The following is a 20,028-nucleotide window of genomic DNA, read 5'->3' as shown; positions in this document are numbered from 1 at the left end:
AGGAGAGCTGTCAGTTGTACACGGCTTAGGGCAATAATTACAAAGAGCTGACCTGGGGGTAGACTGGATAAAGAGGCAAGTCCAGGACGATGCCATCGTCTGCTTGTCTGGCCCTTAGTTCTCCACTCAGAGTAACAAACGTGAGTGTGCTATTCATGTTTTCTGGCCAAAATAGGAATCAAGAAATAGGAAATAAACTTTGTCATATATTTGTATGTCCATTTCAAACACCTTTGCATTGTCTTAGATTTTCTGGCAATGCCATCCTTTTCTATGACGGAGCGAGGTTTGGGTTGCTGGGGTCTAGAATGGAGAAAACTCTCACTAGATTCTAGCTTGAGAACCAAGAACAAAACTGATTGGATGTTGCGTCATACTTCAAGTCTTCAGATCCCAGCTGTTTATTGCTTACTGTGCCCTTACTAACTTAGCCTCCTTTTCTTTTTCTTGAGACAGGGTCTCACTGTGTTGCCCAGGTTGGAGTGCAGTGGCGCGATCTCAGCTCACTGTACCCTCTGCCTCCCACGTTCAAGTGATTCTCCCACCTCAGCCTCCCAAGAAGCTGGAATTACAGATGTGCACCATCACACCCAGCTAATTTCTGTATTTTTAGTAGAGACGAGGTTTTATCATGTTGGTCAGGCTGGTCTCAAACTCCTGACCGCAAGTGATCCACCTGCCTCAGCCTCCCAAAGTGCTGGGATTACAGGCGTGAGCCACCACACCTGGCCAGCCTCCTTAAATCTTGGTTTCCTCCTCTATAAAATGAGATTAATACATTAAACCTACCTTTTATAATGTTTTCTCTTTCTTTGAGGAACTGTCTCACTCTGTTGCCCAGGCTGGGGACTGGCTCACTGCAGCCTTAACCCCCTGAGCTCAAGCAATCCTCACACCTCAGCCTCCTGAGTAGCTGGGACTACAGGCATGAGCCATAATGCCTTGATAATTTTTAAATATTTTGCAAAGGCAGGGTCTCACTATGTTGCCCAAGCTGGTCTCTAAGTTCTAGACTGAAGCGATCCTCCCACCTTGGCTCCCAAAGTGTTGGGATTACAGGCGTGAACCACTGCACCTAGCCTAAAATGTTTCTAATACAGATTTTAAAATATCCTGCAGCAACAACCATAGAGTCATAACCTCTTCTAGTCTAAGATATGCCAAGGGAATAACAAAACATTTAAGTTGTAAATATCAGTTTTATATGAAATAAATGTGGTTTATCCTAAATAAACCAAACTTTGTACACAGCAATGTGATTTAAAGAATGCACCACAAATGCTGGCATCCCATGTTACTGATACACCTTGGGCTACTTATCACTGTGTATAACATTTTTAGTGAAAACAAAGAATGGTGACCTAATTCTTTTCTCTCCCTTAATATTTTTGTAAAATTGAAATCACATGTCAAAGGTGAAGAACTTTGACTTATTAACTTTCACTGAGCATAAAATTGACATTTGGAAACACAAAGCTTAATTTTTCTCATTACAATCGATGTAAGACATTACTATTTACAAAGCATTTTTTCATATCTTATCTAACCTTAAGACTGCCCCTATGGGGGGTTCCAGGGTGTTATTATTCCAAACCTCAGCATCAAACCAACCCATGTGGAGTCCAGTTTTCAAAAGACACTCAATCTTGCTTTGGGAGGTCGAGGCAGGTGGTTCACCTGAAGTCAGGAGTTTGAGACCAGCCTGGCCAACATAGTAAAACCCCATCTCTACTAAAAATACAAAAATTAGCCAGGCGTGGTGGCAGGCGCCTGTAATCCCAGCTACTTGGGAGGCTGAGGCAGGAGAATCACTTAAACACAGGAGGCAAAGGTTGCAGTGAGCCGAGATCTTGCCATTGCACTCCAGCCTTGGTGACAAGAGCAAAACTCCATCTCAAAAAAGACAAAAACAAAAAAACAAAAGACACTCAATTTAATTTCAGTAAATCCTATTTTTCAAGACTCAATTCCTAAACATTTCAGAATGTCTGCTTGCCTTTGCACGTGTCCCCTATCCACAGATACCAAAATCATCTTTTTGAAATGTATATTGAATTATATTATATGGCCTCTCAACTTTATCCCCGCCAATCATATAGACAGGTCCCAGGGGCTTTGTAATTGCTAGCCTCTGCCTGGGATGCTCCTCCTCTCACTCTAGCTCGTCCCACAGATGCTTCATCTTATCCTTTAGCCCAAAGTTCTCCTTCTCTAGTGGGTGCTGATCCAGATTCTATGTCCGACCCATGGCCTCAGGACTGGGACTCCATGAGGCAAGGAAGTACCATAGGGTACAAAATGTAAGGAGGCACCTGCTCTCAGCTGCAACCTGGGGCCTTGCTGGCTCTGCCTATACCCGGCCCTGACCCTGCTTGCCCAGAGTACTGGTGGCCTACAGCTCTCAACTGAGTCACTCTCTTGGAGTTACCCTTGGCTGAGTAGAGCTACCTTGTCCAAAGTCATACATCTTTTCCAGGTTTTGGGGACTGGTCCATGGAGGGTAAAAAGGCCTGAATCTCTGCCTCTACTTGGAACTATACTACTTGAAAAAATGTCCAGCTTTTAGAGCTCCCCATGGATTTCTTTGTTGCTACTACTCTGCAGTTCAATTTCTCCCTCTCTTCAATCCTGCTTTCTTTTTTTCCTTTCCTTGAGGCAGAGTCTCGCTCTGTCACCCAGGCTGGAGTGCAATGGCACAATCTCAGCTCACTGCAACCGCCACCTTCCAGATTCAAGTGATTCTCCTGCCTCAGCCTCCTGAGTAGCTGGGACTACAGGCATGCACCACCAGGCTTGGCTAATTTTTGTATTTTTAGTAGAGACGGGGTTTTGCCCAACCCCCACAGTGACCTTCTGTCGTATCATCCTGTTTCTTTCCTTGTTTCCATTTCCGTTTGCTGTCTATGCTTGTTTCTGGCTGCTTCCATCTCCTGTTTTAGGGCATTTCCCAGGAATCTCTCCTCTGTCCCATCCCCACAAGGCCCTGATCTTTGTCCATTAAACTAAATGCAGCTAAGACAGAAACTGGCAGGATTAAGGTGCTGCAACTCCTCTTAAGGTGAATGTACATATACAGTGGGAGCCCAGGAATCTTTAAAATTCAGAGCAAAGAAGCTCTTATTGGCTGGGCGTGGTGGCTCATGCCTGTAATCCCAGCACTTTGGGAGGCCAAGGTGGGTGGATCAATTGAGCTCAGGAATTTGAGACCAGCCTGGGCAACACAGCAAAACCCTGTCTCTACCAAAAATACAAAAATTAGCCAGGTGTGGTAGTGTGCACCTGTGGTCCCAGCTACTTTGGAGGTTGAAGTGGGAGGATGGCTTGAGCTCAGGAGTCAGAGGTTGCAGTGAACTGATATCCCAACTCTGCACTCCAGCCTGGGCAACCGAGCCAGGCTACATCTCAAAAAAAAAAAAAAAAAAAAAAGTTTATTGAAGAATCTCTTACTGTGAAATGAATTTCAATGTGGAAGAGGAAATAATTGGAGCAAAATGTTCCTGTTGGTCCCCAATCTCATATCGTATGAGATGACAATTCTGTCCATGCAAGCTTCACAAAGACCAGAGATCTCCGGTTTAAAAAATAGCATTCTGACTGCAGCTTTCCAGTGATGCTGGGCACATACTCAGAAAGGCAAAAGTGCTACTGAAGGTCACTGGTTTTGTTTCTGCATTATGAATAGCATGAAGTAAACTCTACAAAGTCTTTATACCAGTCACTTTGGACCATCAGAATAAGTGTGGGAGAACTTAAAAAAAAATGCCATTTGCTAAATGTTAGATTCATTAAAGAAAATCACATTACTTATTTTGTGAAACAGCACAGCTGCAGAAGCCAGGGTGGCGTGGCCACAGAGTGGGACCTCACTTGCCGGTGTAAACCATCTTAGTCCAAAGCAGGAACCTGAGGGTAGGAAAAGCCAAAGAGAGATGAGATCATTCCCATGCAAGCAGGTCACAGATTTCTCATTTTCTTCTTTCCTAAATATTTCTCTAGAATGATGAACAACCAAAACATGTTGTAAAAGGAGGAATGATGGCTAGGCAAGCATCCTAGGGCTCCCCAGTGCTAGATCTGGAATGGAAACATTCAGGTTCACCAACACCCTTTCCCCCAGATGAACTGAAAACGAAATCAGAATCTCCCGCTCTATCTACTGTCTGCATGCAAATAATAAGGGGGCATTTTCCTTAAAGATCATTCCCCCACCTAAAAATAATTTCTGGTGTCATTCAAGAATGATTGTAAAGTGGTGGCTCATGCCTTTAATCCCAGCACTTGGGGAGGCTGAGGCACAATTGCTTGAATCCAGGAAGTGGAGGTTGCAGTGAGCCAAATTCATGCCACTGCCCTCCAGCCTGGGCGACAGAGCAGTTCTTTAAAAAAAAAAAAAAAAAAAAAAGCATATTTACTTTGTGCAAAGTTGTCTGTCGGGTGCAGTTTTCGGATAAAAGCAGTTTCAGAGAGGTTCATCTCCCTTGCAATTTTCTGATGCATGTCTTCATCCAATTCCTTAATTAGAAACATAAGATCATTGAAGTTTCAGAAACACAGATCAGACTTCCTTTGGACAACAACTACCATTAATTTAAAAAGCAGTTTATTAAGAATAAAAGTTATATGCTTAAAAGGAAACAATTACCAAGGAATTCAAGACACTTTTACAAAGATTGGTTCTCAGAAACCCAGGTTTGCAGTACCCTGTTAAGAAGAGTTATAAATGTACAAGCTGGAATAGATTGTGAAAAACTGGCTGGCCTGGCCTGTCTTTTGTCACATTAAGATCTAGTCTAGCTGACAGAGTGTGCTCTCTTCTAAAAACAATGGCCATGCAAGGAAGTACCCCAATCTCCCTTGCTTTGTTGGTGAAAAAGAGGTTCAGCACTCACTCTGGGCAGGCTGGACTGCTCCTCCCCTGTCTTTGCATAGTTTACTCCCTTTCGTGGGAAGGGCTTCAGGCCAGGGGTCACCTCCTCCAGTAAGCCTTCCCAGACCACTGTGTCTAAAGGTGTTGTCTCCTCACCAGTGCTTAGATGTCCTGAAATTGCCTAGTATGCCCTTTACTGTCTGGCCTCCCCACCTCTGATTCTAAGTTCTGTTGGAGTACGGACTGTGCTGTCTTGCTTTGTCTGGACCTGGAACAATGCCTGGTATTCATCCCAGCACAGTAGGAGGTCAACAAACACTTGTTGAAAAAATAAGTACATTATTTCACTTAATCTCATTTTTAAAACCCTCAACGTAAATATTTTTGTACCCTTACAAATGAAGAAATTAAACAGAGAGATCATATAATATCCTAAGGCCACAATATACCTAATAAACACTACAGTGATTAAGAATGAGAGCTTCGTTAGGCATGGTGGCTCACGCCTGTAATCCCAGCACTTTGGGAGGCTGAGGGGGGAGGATAGCTTGAGTACAGGAGTTCAAGACCAGCCTGGGTAACATAGTAAGACCCTGTCTCTGTAAAAAAGATTTAAAAAAAACAAACAGAGTGAGGGCTTTAGCTGGGCACGGTGGCTTATGCCTGTAATCCCAGCACTTTGGGAGGCCAAGGCAGGAAGATTGCTTGAGACTAGGAGTTCAAGACCACTCCCCAGTCTCTATAAAAAATAAAAATAAAAAATTTAGCCGCCATGGTGGTGCTTGCCTATGGTCTAGGCTACGTGGGAGGCTAAGGTGGGAGGATCACTTGAGCCCAGAAGTCAAGGCTGCAGTGAGCCATGATTGTGCCACTGCACTCCAGCCTGGGTGACAGAGCAAGATCCTGTCTCAAAAACAAAAAAGAAAAGAAAAAGAAAAAGAATGAGGGCTTTGCAAATGTGGACAATAGCAAAACTGGCCAGGCACATGCCTATAATCCCAGCACTTTGGGAAGCTCATGCCTATAATGCCAGCACTTTGGGAGGCCAAGGAGAGTGGATCACTTGAGCCCAGGAGTTGAAGACCAGCCTGCGCAACATCATGAGAACCTGACTCTAAAAAAAGTTTTTTTACATAGTAACAACTAGTGAATCTAGGGGAAGGGAATATGCATGTTCACTGTACCATTCTTGAAACTTTTCTGTAGGTTTTTAATTTTTCAAAATAAAATGTTTAAAAAAATTATGTGGGTTTGAAAACAGAATTGAATTTCTATCCTGGGTGAGCCCCTAGTAGCAGTGTAAAAGTGGGCAAGTCATTTAATCTTATGGCCTCAGTTTCCACACCTTTAAGATGGGAATAATAGCACTTGAGTCAAGGTTTATTGTGAAGATATATACATGCATACAAACCCACACACACACACATTCTTCAACTCAAGAAAAAAGTGGACCCGGCTGGCCTGTAATCCCAGCTCCTTAGGAGGCCAAGGCAGGTGGATCACGAGGTCATGAGTTCGAGACTAGCCTGGCCAATATGGAGAAACCCCATCTCTACTAAAAATACAAAAAAATTTCCGAGAGTGGTAGCACGTGCCTGTAATCCCAGCTACTCGGGAGACTGAGGCAGGAGAGTTGCTTGAATCCGGAGGCGGAGGTTGCAGTGAGCTGAGATCGCACCACTGCACTCCAGCCTGGGTGACAGAGCGAGATTCCGCAGAGTCTCACTCTGTTGCCCCAGCTAGAGTACAGTGGCACTGTCTCAGCTCACTGCAACCTATGCTTCCTGGGTTCAAGTGATTCTCCCACCTTAGCCTCCTGAGTAGCTGGGACTACAGGTGCAGACCACCATGCCCGGCTAATTTTTTGTATTTTAGTAGAGATGGGGTTTCGCCATGTTGCCCAGGCTGGTCTTGAACTCCTGAGCTCAGGCAATGCGCCCATATAGGCCTCCTAAAGTGCTAGGATTACAGGCGTGAGCCTCTACACCCCAGCTCACCCAGAGAGAGACTGAAAGAAACAGAGAGAGAGAGAGAGAAATAACTCATCCCAGCGCCCAACACATAGTAGGTACTTGATACATGTTAGCTTTTTATTTGAGTGGCTCAAAGTCATGTTTTAACCAGCCATACTACACGGCCTGCCCACACAAAGACAAACTATTATTAACCCTTTAATATGCTACAGACAGGGAAAACCAATGCCTAGCAGAGAAAATGGACCCCTGAAAGGTTTCTAAGACAGAACAGCAATCAACCAATTAATGAGTGCTGTGTGAGCCAGAAGCACGGCACCACAACTAAGTGGATTTGTTAGAAATGCAGAGCCAAGGCCCCCTGTCTTGGGCCTCTGACCTTCTGAATCAGAATCTCCATTTTTACAAGCTCCCCAGGTGATCGTGTACACATTAAAGTTTGAGAAACCCTCGTGAATAAGCCATGGATCTAGCATCTAGGTGGGGAGTCAAGACAGCCACAGACAGCAACTGTGAACAATACTACAGAATATGTAATTGAGACACGTAGATTTTGACAATAAATACTCTAAAACTTTAAAGATAAGGTCTTGTGGTGAACCTAGAAAAGAGGGGAGATTTCGGTGATTTGGACAGAAAAGTGTGTGCAAAAAGCTTTGTATTAGGATAGCTTCTTAGGCAAGTTTCTTGATCTCACTTCTGTTCTCTCTTTTTTTTTTTGAGATGGAATCTCGTTCTGTCACCCAGGCTGGAGCGCAGTGGTGCGATCCAGCTCACTGCAAGCTCCGCCTCCCGGGTTCAAGTGATTCTCTTGCCTCAGCATCCTGAGTAGCTGGGATTACAAGTGCGTGCCACCACTCCCAGCTGATTTTTGTATTTATATTAGAGATGGGGTTTCACCATGTTGGCCAGGCTGGTCTCAAACTCCTGACCTCAGGTGATCCACCCACCTCGGCCTCCCAAAGTGCTGAGATTACAGGCATGAGCCACCACACCCGCCTGTTCTCTTGTTAAATCAGAGATTAAACTTTAACATGGCTGGGCGCAGTGGCTCAAGCCTGTAATCCCAGCACTTTGGGAGGCCGAGACGGGTGGATCACGAGGTCAGGAGATCGAGACCATCCTGGCTAACACGGTGAAACCCCGTCTCTACTAAAAAAATACAAAAAAACTAGCCGGGCGATGTGGCGGGCGCCTGTATTCCCAGTTACTCAGGAGGGAGGCTGAGGCAGGAGAACGGCGTAAACCCAGGAGGCGGAACTTGCAGTGAGCTGAGATCCGGCCACTGCACTCCAGCCTGGGCGACAGAGCAAGACTCCGTCTCAAAAAAAAAAAAAAAAAAAAAAAAACTTTAACATAACGGACACTCTAGAATTCTAGAAATAGGATGATGAAAATGTGGTGGGATGAGTACCTATCCCACCTGTGGGCACCTATGGGCCTGGATAAGTGAGAAATCCCACCTAAGTAGAGGAGTAGAGGGGGCCGCTGGAAAGTCCCAGTCAACAAGACAACAATGTTAACAACTGAACTCAAGCACTTCCCATGGCCTGTTGAATGTTTTCTGTGGAAACTGGTCCAGATGCCCATGCACACGACACCTGATAGAAACTGGGAGGTATTTTAGCCCCTTAGTGCAGAGTTTGCAATCACAAGTCTCAGTGGTAATCGAAAGGTGATCAAGAAAAGCCTTTGCTGGCCTTCCTGGACTTGCCTCCTTGCCTGCAGAAACCTAAAGTGCCTGCCAATCCTTCCTCTATCTGATCTGGCCAAATTTCCTATCTTTGTCCTTACTTTCTTTGTCTATAGCTCCCTGTGACCTTTAGGATAAGTCTTTAAAAGTATTAAAACATCTACATTGTAGCCAAGCTCACCATCTATTGGTAATAGATTTCTTTGCAAATGGGCCCTTTCACACATTAGCTAGGACACAAACTCCACTGCCCACCAGCTCTTTAATCCTCTCTACCTTGGTATACTGCATTTCTTGCAATTTGAATTTATATAACTGTAAATTCTATTTCAGGACACTGAAAAATGCACCTGCTATTTGCCTGAGGGACCAGAGACACGTGGAAAGTTTAACAGTAGTAGCCCACAACATGTACCACTGGCAGCTGGACTTTCACTGAATTTCTACACTGCAACCAAAGGTCAAGACAATGGTGAATCATGGAAAGACTTCAACTTTGAAAGCCTTACAAACAAAAGAGAGAGGATGCATTCGTTCAAAATACTGGCTTTTCTTTCCAACAATTTTTCCATTTTACACTGGGAGCTTCTTTTCAAACACTGCACAAAACAGTCGCAAACCAACAGTTATGAATTCCCTTGCTTTAATATCCATTTCCCTTTGGCCGTCTCATGTGAATCAAATTTCCAAAAGCAAAAACAGAGTGATGTTTGCCTTTCTGAGTTCCAGTGCACTGCTTTGGGATACTGAGGCTCCATCATCCCTATGACCCACAAAGATGATCAGAAAATCAGAGTAAAGGTTTAAAATACTCCCATCTTGTGGCAGTTTTGAAATATGGCAGCCTGAATATGACAGCCCTGACTTATCAGTCCTTATTGTTCATTTGTCCCTCTGCTGTAGACAAGATTCCAGTAAAGTCATCATACCTGGATGGAGAAAGTTCTAAAACCATCAAGGAAGTGGAAAACTTGTAAACTAAAATCTACAAAACATTAGGCTGGGTGCAGTGGCTCTTGTCCAAGCACTTTGGGAGGCTGAGGTGAGAGGATCCCCTGAGGCCAGAAGTTAAAGACCAGCCTGGGCAACAGAGCAAGACCCTGTCTCTACAAAAAATAAAAATTAGCTGAGAGTGGTGGTGCACACTTGTTGTCTCAGCTACTCAGGAGGCTGAGGCAGGAGGATAGCTTGAGCCTAGGAGTTCAAGGCTGCAGTGAGCTATAATCGTGCCACTGTACTCCAGTCTAGGGGAGAGAGCAAGGTCCTGTCTCTGAAAAAAAAAAAAAAAATACAATTAAAAAAAAAAACACCACTGGTTATTGCCACCACAACCAGCAGCTAGTCATGGGTCCCTCTAGTTTTTTACCAGCTGTCATCATAATGTGTCTGTTTTCGTGTTTACATTGCTTCTACACATTTTCCATGCTTCTACAAGGTCTCTATTGTCAAACGGATTGTCAGGCATCTGAGGGCACCATCAATTTTTTTATTATTTATTTATTTATGTATTTATGTTTGAGACGGAGTCTCACTCTGTCACCCAGGCTGGAGTGCAGTGGTGCTTTCTCAGCTTACTGCAACCTCCGCCTCCCAGGTTCAAGTAATTCTACTGCCTCAGCCTCTGGAGTAGCTGGGACTTCAGGGCAGGCATCACCACACCTGGCTAATTTTTGGCTGGTCTTTAACCTTGGCTAATTTGACAGGGTTTCACCATGTTGGCCAGGGTGGTCTCAAACTTCTGACCTCAGGTGATCTGCCTGCCTCAGCCTCCCAAAGAGCTGGGATTACAGGTATGAGCCACAGCACCCAGACAATTTTTATTAAATTTTTTTCAAATATTTGTTTTATGTTCCACTTAGACCTTAATCTGTTTTTGTTTTCACCTAATATATAGTGTTATATGTTTCTCATGTGAAAAATTTAAAAATTTAAAAATGTCAGCTGGGCGTGGTGACTCACACCTGTAATCCCAGCACTTTGGGAGGCTGAGGTGGGAAGATTGCTTATCTCAAAAAAATAAAAATAAAAAAAAATTTTAAATGGACTTGTCTTGAAAACAAACAAAAAATCCTTTAGAATATCATAGAAGCTCTTGAACTTTATTACTCAAAAGTTTTTACTTTACTTTTAGTAGTCTTTTATCAAATGTTAAAAAAGCTCAAAGCACCATGACCTAGTCTTTAGTCAATCCAACAGGTTTTCCTGTGGTTAGTCTCATCCTGGTCAAATTTTGAATAATTTAAAACAAAGCTACAAAAAAAAAAAAAAAAAAAAAAAAAATTCCTCGGAAGCCCTGCACTTAAAATCTGAGTGTTTTTACCTCATAAAACCTAACATTATTCCATTCTCTGAGTCCTGGTACCTTTGTACCTGGTACCTTCAGGTCTTAGCCTCTGTGGTGACTACTGAATAACGATCAGTTTACATGCCCATTTTCCGCACTAGACTCTGAGCACCTCAAGGGTGGGTGAACTTGTTAACCTTTGTACCTCTGGCTCCTAGCCCAGAGCCTGGCTGAATCCCTACTGAATTGTGGTCAATATTATAAGGTTTAGCGTTTATTTGTCTCTGACATTTTCCTGTGGCCACCTGTATTCTCTCCACCATCTCAGGACAACGAACCCAAGGGCAGACACCACCATTTATACTTCTATTATAATTTTTATTGATTATGAATTAGGAAAAGTGCTACCTTCGCCTCCAGGAGGACAAGATTCTCACATCCAAAGAGCAGAAAAGCATGACTAAGAGGCCAGCAAACTAATCTTGAGATACCTATTCAGGTGTCCCTGACAGGCCATGAAATTATCCTGGTCTCACAGGCCCCAGCCTCAAAAGAAGTGAATTGGAAAACTCTTTAGAGAGCGTCCCCAAATTATGGACTTCCTTATCTTCTTTTTCCTTCTTCCATTCATACTAAAGCATGTTGTTTTAAACTACAAGTTCTTTGCTTAAATTTTTATTTCCTAGTTTTTCCAAATATATAATTAACATACAAAGTATGTTTTAATGGAGAGATAGGTAGAAAGAGAGAGGAAAAGAGAAAGAAAGAGAGATATCAATCCTATAAATCTGATGTTTGGTGAATTTACTGGAAATAAAAGGAGTAAGTTGGAGAATAATCCAATTCTTGTTATCTGATAAAAATGGAATATATTCTATTCAATATAAACTACTGTCAGAACTCTTCAAGGATATTACATGGGGACATGGGGCAAGTGTATTAAGATTTTTGATAAGCAGTTATAGTCAATTCCACAATTCCTTGACAGGAAGTTGTGTCTACCAGATTGTTTCTAAAGAAAGGTCATGATTTGGAATGTGGTTGTTAATTGTTTTCATACTAATCTTCCCAAGCTCTTGTAATAATGGACAAAGTTTATTAACTTTATTACCTTCTGCATTTTGTGGAGAGAAAACACCAGCTCAAGTCTACATAATGAATGTAGAGTTAAGGTAAGACAAGGACTCTTGATGGCCATCTTACTGCTCCACTTGAGGGAAAAGTGTGAAAAGGACTCAATTAATAATATTCCACCAGGTGCAGTGGCTCAGGCCTGTAATCCGAGCACTTAGGAAGGCCAAGATGGGAGAATCACTTGAATCCAGGAGTTTGAGACCAGCCTGGTCAACATACCGAGACCCCATCTCTATTTTATAAAAAAATTAAAAAAATAAAATAAAAACAACAGCAATAAGAAAACGATGTTCGTTTTCCTTTCGGCCGGAACCGCCATCTTCCAGTAATTCGCCAAAATGACGAACACAAAGGGAGAGAGGAGAGGCACCCGATATATGTTCTCTAGGCCTTTTAGAAAACATGGAGTTGTTCCTTTGGCCACGTATATGCGAATCTATAAGAAAGGTGATATTGTAGACATCAAGGGAATGGGTACTGTTCAAAAAGGAATGCCCCACAAGTGTTACCATGGCAAAACTGGGAGAGTCTACAACGTTACCCAGCATGCTGTTGGCATTGTTGTAAACAAACAAGTTAAGGGCAAGATTCTTGCCAAGAGAATTAATGTGCGTATTGAGCACATTAAGCACTCTAAGAGCCGAGATAGCTTCCTGAAACGCGTGAAGGAAAATGATCAGAAAAAGAAAGAAGCCAAAGAGAAAGGTACCTGGGTTCAGCTGAAGCGCCAGCCTGCTCCACCCAGAGAAGCACACTTTGTGAGGACCAATGGGAAGGAGCCTGAGCTGCTGGAACCTATTCCCTATGAATTCATGGCATAATAGGTGTTTAAAAAAATAAATAAATAAAAGACAAAAAAGAAAAAAGAAAAAAGAAAAAAGAAAACGATGTTCACCTCAGCAGTCCTCTTTTTTTTTTTCTTTTTTCTTAGAGACAGGGTCTCACTATGTTGGCCAGGTTGGTCTCAAACTCCTGGCCCCAAGCAATCCTCCTGCCTCAGCCTCCCAAAGTACTAGGATTATAGGCAAGAGCCACCGTACCCAGCCCAGTTCTCCATCATGATTGCACACTGGAATCACTTGGGAAACTTTAAAAAAAACACTGCTGGCCAGGCACAGTGCTCACGCCTGTAATCCCAGCACTTTGGGAGGCTGAGGTGGGTGGATCATCTGAGGTCAGGAGTTCGAGACCAGCCTGGCCAACATAATGAAACCCCGTCTCTATTAAAAATACAAAAAATTAGCTGTGCATGGTGGCGGGCACCTGTAATCTCAGCTACTTGGGGGACTAAGGCAAGAGAATCACTTGAACCCGGGAGGCGGAGGTTGCACTAAGCTCAGATCACGCCATTGCACCCCAGCCTGGGCAACAAGAGCAGAACTCCATCTCAAAAACAAAACAAAACAAACAAAGAAAAAACACTGCTGCCCCCACTCCCAGAGAGTCTGCTGTAATTGGTCTAGAAGACAGCATTTTCAAAGTTCCTTGGGTGATTTTCATGTATAGCCAGGTTGAGATTCACTGTCCTCAAAGGCCCCAACACACACTTTGCCCAACTTAATATGACTTATTTAAGATCATCAATTGCTAACTGTCCTCTTGAAGTAATTTTCAGATAATCTACTTTTGTGCTAACTGCTCTGAGTGAAAGGACACCTTACCTTGTTTCTTACTACTTAGGGACCAACACAAGGTCAATATTCCTTGACCTTGAGGGTCAATATTTAAATATTAACTATTAACAATATTTAACCATTTATTCCATTAATATTTACCTATTTAACTATTCTATTAATATTTAACTATTCCATTAATATTTAACCATTCCATTAATATTTATCCTAATCAAAAAGCCACTTTAAAAATGAGTCTTTCAATAAGTTATTTATATATTATGGCTTAATTCCTTCTACCTCTCTACTTAACTACTTAATTCCTTGCAAAATGTCTCATTTTCTTGATCCTGAAAAGAATTTCTAATTGCCTGAGCTATAGGTAAGGTTAAAGATACTCAGCTAGGATCTGTTATGCTAAATGTGAAATCGGCTATGTCTAGTCACACAGAACTCATCTAATTTCATTCTCCTCAACACTTGGTGCTAACTAAATGAAAACCTGATGGCTAAAAGGGAGCTCTAGCTCTTCTTTTTTAAAATTGGCTCTAGTTCCTCTTTATCTGAATCTTCATTTCACTGGACGTACCTGAGGCATAGGCATTTTTATCAAATACTTTGGTGAAAATCAACTTGCATACATGAACATTACTGATATGATGGCAAAGAACACAAACGAAATTGGTAAACGAACAGGTGAAACTAGTCTTTTAAAATAAGTAATTGTTTACAGGAATCTAGAATTGCAGGTACTGTAATTCAAAACCAAGCACTTACATTTTCTAGGAGGCAAACAGCAGCAGGATTCCCATGAAATGCTCTTGCTGTGAATGCATCTGCTATGAAAATAGGAAGCTTCATTTTCCTTGCAAGCTGTTTTTGCAAGTTCTCAAAATCGCTGGTAGCCTGCTTTATGTCTTCTTGGGAAAAAAAAAAAATCAAAAAGTTAATGTTTTACTTGGTGTCCAGATGCAAAGAACAGTTCCCAGACACAAAGTCAAGCAATTATTCAAACATACTACATTTAAAGTCGTATAATCCCCTAACTTCTTTTTTTTTTTTTGAGACGAAGTCTTTCTCTGTTGCCCAGGCGGGAGTGCCGTAGCACTGATCTCGGCTCACTGAAACCTCTGCTTCCCCAGTTCAAGCGATTTTCCTGCCTCAGCCTCTCGAGTAGCTGGAATTACAGGCACCCGCCACCACACCTGGCTAATTTCTGTGTTTTTAGTAGCATCAGGGTTTCACAGTGTAGGCCAGGCTGGTCTCAAACTCCCGACCTCAGGTGATCTGCCCTCCTCGGCCTCCAAAAGTGCTGAGATTACAGGCGTAAGCCACTGTGCCCAGCCAATCCCCTAACTTTTTAAAACCTCTAAAATGAAATTCATTTTAAAATACTGGCTAAATTGATTTTTTCCCCATATTTTGTATTGACTTTTCGTATTATACATAGAACTTAGCCGCACAATCATAGTCTTTCTTAGAGTAGCCAGAACTAGCTTAGGCTCTGTTTTTAATGACGTGCATGAAACGTCCAAGAAGCATGTATGTTGCTTACAGTCTCCCAATGAATATTATTACCCTTTTTTAAAAGAATGCATTTTTAATTTAAAAATATGCTCATTATAATACACTTGGAAAATAAAGACCCATAAGTGCACAAATTAGCAATAACATTATGAATGTTCTGGATGTACAGCTTTTATCAGAATTTTTACCCACTTAACAGTAAATTGCCCCTCTGTATTCACAGGGGATAGATCCCAGGACCCCCTGAGGATACCATAGTCCCACAGATGCCCAAGTCCCTTATATAAAATAGCATAATTGGAGGGCCATTCCAATACAATTGGAAAATACTGTAGAGCATGAGTATTTTCCAAAGACACCAAATGCTTCAAAAACATCATTTTAATGATTTACAATATGTTTACGGATATGCTCTAAGTTGTTTAACCATATCCCTTTGGGTGAATATTTAAGTTGTTTCTAATTTTTCACTTATAAAGATAATACAGTGATCAAACCTGCTGAATGTAAATTTTGTTCTGTGTTCCTGATTATTTTATATATATTCCTAAAAGTAAAATCCCAGGGTCAAAGTGTACAGATGTTTTAACTTAAACAGTTAAATTTATCTGCAGAAAAAGTATACCAATTTAGACAGTATATGAGAGTGTCTGACTAATTGCTAATCTGATAGATTTTTTTTTTTTTTTTTGAGATGGAGTCTCGCTCTGTCGCCCAGGCTAGAGTGCAATGGCGTGATCTCCGCTCACTGCAAGCTCCGCCGCCTCCCAGGTTAACGCCGTTCTCCTGCCTCAGTCTCCCTAGAAGCTGGGAGTACAGGCGCCTGCCACCACACCCAGCTAAATTTTTTTGTATTTTCAGTAGAGATGGGGTTTCACCGTGTTCGTCAGGATGGTCTCGATCTCCTGACCTCGTGATCCACCCACCTCAGCCTCCCGAAGTGCTGGGATCACAGGCGTGAGCCACGGCGCCTGGCCAATCTGATAGATTTTAAAATATCTTGTTTTCATTTGCATTTCTTAGATTATTCTTTTTTTTTTTTTTTTTTTAGACAGAGTCTTACTCTGTCACCCAGGCTGGATTGCAGTGGCACAATCTCCATTCACTGCAACCTCTGCCTCCTGGGTTCAAGCTATTCTCCTGCTTCAGCCTTCCAAGTAGCTGGGATTACAGGCATGTGCCACCATGCCTGGCTAATCTTTTGGTATTTTTTGTAGAGATGGGGTTTTGCCATGTTGGCCAGGCTGGTCTAGAACTCCTGACTTAAGTGATCCTCCCACCTAGGCCTCCCAAAGTGCTGGGATTACAGGCGTGCCCCACTGCACCTGGCCTGCATGGGGCATGTGTGTGTGTGTGTGTGTGTGTGTGTTTTGAGACCATTCTCTTGAATTTTAATCTTGGTTCCATGTGCCATGTAAATGTAGGAAAATCCCTTGTCCAAATAGCTGAGTCATTAAACCTGCCTATGGATGTTCCTGGGGAGGGTGAGACATATTTGTCCCTCTGTAATAGTCTTAGTTTGTTTACAGTTTTCCTGTCACTGCAAATTCCTGTTATTCTGTAGCTGTTAGCACAAAAGAGCCCACTTAACGGCCTGGTGCAGTGGCTCACGCCTGTAATCCCAGCACTTTGGGAGGCCGAGGCAGGCAGATCACTTGAGGTCAGGAGTTCGAGACCAGCCTGGCCAATGCGGTGAAACCCATCTCTACCAAAAATATTAAAAAATTAGCCAGGTGTGGTGGCTCATGCCTATAATCCCAGCTACTTGGGAGACCAAGGCAGGAGAATTGCTTGAACTTGGGAGGCGGAAGTTGCAGTGAGCTGAGATCGTGCCACTGCACTCCAGCCTGGACAACAGAGTGAGATTCTGTCTCAAAAAAAAAAAAAAAAAAAAGAACCCACTTCACTATTGCTTATGACTTCTGCCTCAAAACTAGGCTACTCATTAATAAATATCAGTTTAGTTCTTTGAAAAAAATAAATATTGGCCAGGCGTGGTGGCTTATGCCTGTAATCCCAGCACTTTGGGAGGCCAAGGCAGGCGGATCATGGGGTCAGGAGATCAAGACCATCCTGGCCAACATGGTGAAACCCCGTCTCTACTAAAAATACAAAAATTAGCTGGGCGTGGTGGTGCATGCCTGTAATCCCAGCTACTAGGGAGGCTGGGGCAGGAGAATCACTTGAACAGGGAGTTGGAGGTTGTGGTGAGCCGAGATCACGCCACTGCACTCCAGCCTGGTGACAGAACGAGACTCCATCTCAAAAAAAAGGAAAGAAAAAGAAAATATAAATATGTAGGCCGGGCAAGGTGGCTCACACCTGTCATCCCAACACTTTGGGAGACTGAGGTGGGTGGATCACTTGAGGTCAGGAGTTCGAGACCAGCCTGGCCAACATGGTGAAACCCCGTCTCTATCAAAAATACAAAAATTAGCCAGGCGTGATAGCAGGCGCCTGTAATCCCACCTACTCAGGAGGCTGAGGCAGGAGAATTGCTTGAACCCGGGAGGCTGAGGTTGCAGTAAGCTGAGATTATACCACTGCACTCCAGCCTAGGTGACAGAGAGAGACTCTGTCTCAAAAAAAAAAAAAAAAAAAAAAGAAAGAGAAAAGAAAGAAAATACATTTAATAATAGAGTACTGGCATTCAAAGTGTATCCAAACACCATCTATTTTTTCTCAGTTGGTGAAAAGAAAGTAAGTATCAAAAAGCATTACAAAGTGTAAGTAAGTTTTAAATCAAAATTTGAAAGAAAAATTTTATTTTTACTTTATGGTTTCTTTTAATTGACAGATAAAATAATATTTATCATGTACAATATAATGTTTTTAAGTATATATATATATACACACATTGTGAAATGGTTAAATCTAGCTAATTAAGAAATGCATCACCTCACATAATTATTTTTGTGATTAAAACACTTAACATCCACTCTCTGAAATTTTCAAGAATACAGTATATTGCCTTATTAACTATAGTCATGGTGCTATACAATAGATCTCTTGAACTTATTCCTCCTATCTACTGTAATTATGTATCCTTTGGCCAGATTTCCCCAACCACTCCCCTCCCCCAACCACCCCTGCCTCTGACAACCACCATTCTACTGTCTACTTCTATGACGTCAACTTTCTTAGATTCCTCAATGAGTGAGATTTTGCAGTATTTATCTTTCTGCATTTGGCTGACTTCAGTTAGCATAATGCCTTCCAGGTACACCCATGTTGATGTAAATGATGGGATTTCCTTCTTTTTATGGCTGAATAATATTCTATTGCATAAATATAGACACTCCTCTACTTTTGATGGGGTTACATCTCAATAAACCCATTGTAAGTTAAAAATATCATAAATTGAAAATGCATTTAATATACCCAATCTATCAAACAATATAGCTTAGCCTAGCCCACCTTAAACATCCTCAGAACACTTAAATTGGTTTTCAGTTGGGCAATCATCTAACACAAAGCCTATTTTATAATAAAGTGCTGAACATCTCACGTAATTTATTGAATACTGAAAGTAAAAAGCGAAATGGTTGTATGGGTACACACCATTAATGTATACCACTGAAAGCACACTGGGCTTTCAGTGTGTTTTCAGTTTGAAGCACTGAACTAAAATTGGCCAGGCGCGGTGGCTCACGCCTATAATACCAGCACTTTGGGAGACCGAGGCAGATGGATCACCTGAGGTCAGGAGTTCCAGATCAGCCTGGCCAACATAGTGAAACCCCATCTCTTTTAAACAGTAGTTACTGAGTTTCTTTCTGTTATTGAGTTTTTTAATTTCCTCTTTCTTTTTTCTTTTTCTTTTTTTTTTTTTTTTTTGAGATGGAGTCTCGCTCTGTCCCCCAGGCTGGAGTGCAGTGGCACAATCTCGGCTCACTGCAAGCTCCACCTCCCGGGTTCACGCCAGTCTCCTGCCTCAGCCTCCTGAGTAGCTGGGACTACAGGCGCCCGCCACCACGCCTGGCTATTTTTTTTTGTATTTTTAGTAGAGACGGGGTTTCACCATCTTAGCCAGGATGGTCTCGATCTCCTGACCTCATGATCTGCCTGCCTCGGCCCCCCAAAGTGCTGGATTACAGGCGTGAGCCACCAGGCCCAGCCTTTTTTTTTAGACAGGGTCTCACTCTGTCACCCAGGCTGGAGTGCAGTGGTGCAATCATAGTTCACTGCAGCCTCAACCTCCCCAGGCTCAGGTGATTCTCCCACCTCAGCCTCCTGAGTAGCTGGACTACAGGCATGCACCATCACGCCTCACTGATTTTTATGTTTATTGTAGAGAGGGGGTCTCGCCATGTTGCCCAGGCTGGTGTCAAACTCCTGGGCTCAAGCGATCTGCCTGCTTTGGCCTGCCAAAGTGCTAGGATTACAGGCATGAGCCAACGTGCCCGGCTGAGTTTCTTATATTTTTTGAATATTAATCCCTTATCAGATGTATAATTTGCAAATATTTTCTCCCATTCCATACTTTGTCTCTTCATTCTGTTGTTTCCTTTGCTGTACAGAAGCTTTTTAGTTTAATGTAATCCCATTTGTCTACTTTTTGTTTTGTTGCCTGAAGAAAATTGACTTCTAAATTAGTTTCACCTAGCTACTAATATAGATCTATTCAAATACTATATATGTAGTGTTCAACTACTTTGTGTTTACTTTTATGCATACTTCCTGCACGTCACAGAAGCTCCGAACACCACCTTTGTTAAAATGTTCATAGGTTAGTTCTGAATTCCTCAACCAGATTTACGTTCAAACACCGGATGTTTGGGAATTTTTTCACTTTTCTGCTAAAATTTAGGATTCTCATATTATCATCATGATTTACCATTTACCAAACAAATTTTATGAAAACACTTTGGTGTTAAGAGCCACATTCTTGCTCCTCAAAAGCTCAAGGGCCTGGAAGGGACTTCAGAAAATAGATT

General features: G+C 42.4%; 1 protein-coding gene and 1 pseudogene across 6 annotated transcripts in view; one reads left to right on the top strand and one right to left on the bottom strand.

Annotated features, from left to right (window-relative positions):
* Window positions 1-20,028, bottom strand: part of PBLD (phenazine biosynthesis like protein domain containing) — a 46,157-nt gene that overhangs the window by 9,354 nt on the left and 16,775 nt on the right. For 3 of the 5 annotated variants that reach the window (XM_010375302.2, XM_030941557.1, XM_030941558.1), the window contains exons 2-5: window positions 14,342-14,484; window positions 4,413-4,512; window positions 3,805-3,903; window positions 53-162 (exon numbers count right to left, since the gene is read on the bottom strand). In XM_010375302.2, the coding sequence (XP_010373604.2) occupies window positions 53-162; window positions 3,805-3,903; window positions 4,413-4,512; window positions 14,342-14,425 (393 nt within the window). In that variant the 5' untranslated portion in view covers window positions 14,426-14,484. Of the gene's footprint in view, window positions 1-52; window positions 163-3,804; window positions 3,904-4,412; window positions 4,513-14,341; window positions 14,485-16,017; window positions 16,040-20,028 lie in introns of those variants that run through there. The other 2 variants (XM_030941559.1, XM_030941556.1) reach the window with 2 other exon arrangements.
* LOC104671697 lies at window positions 12,250-12,780 on the top strand (annotated as a pseudogene). Its single transcript, XR_749313.2, has one exon. The product of XR_749313.2 is annotated as a 60S ribosomal protein L21 pseudogene (transcript).

Source organism: Rhinopithecus roxellana, chromosome 11 (assembly GCF_007565055.1).
Source record: "Rhinopithecus roxellana isolate Shanxi Qingling chromosome 11, ASM756505v1, whole genome shotgun sequence".
In the NCBI taxonomy this organism is placed as follows: domain Eukaryota; kingdom Metazoa; phylum Chordata; class Mammalia; order Primates; family Cercopithecidae; genus Rhinopithecus; species Rhinopithecus roxellana.
This window is presented reverse-complemented; position numbering and strand designations above follow the sequence as displayed.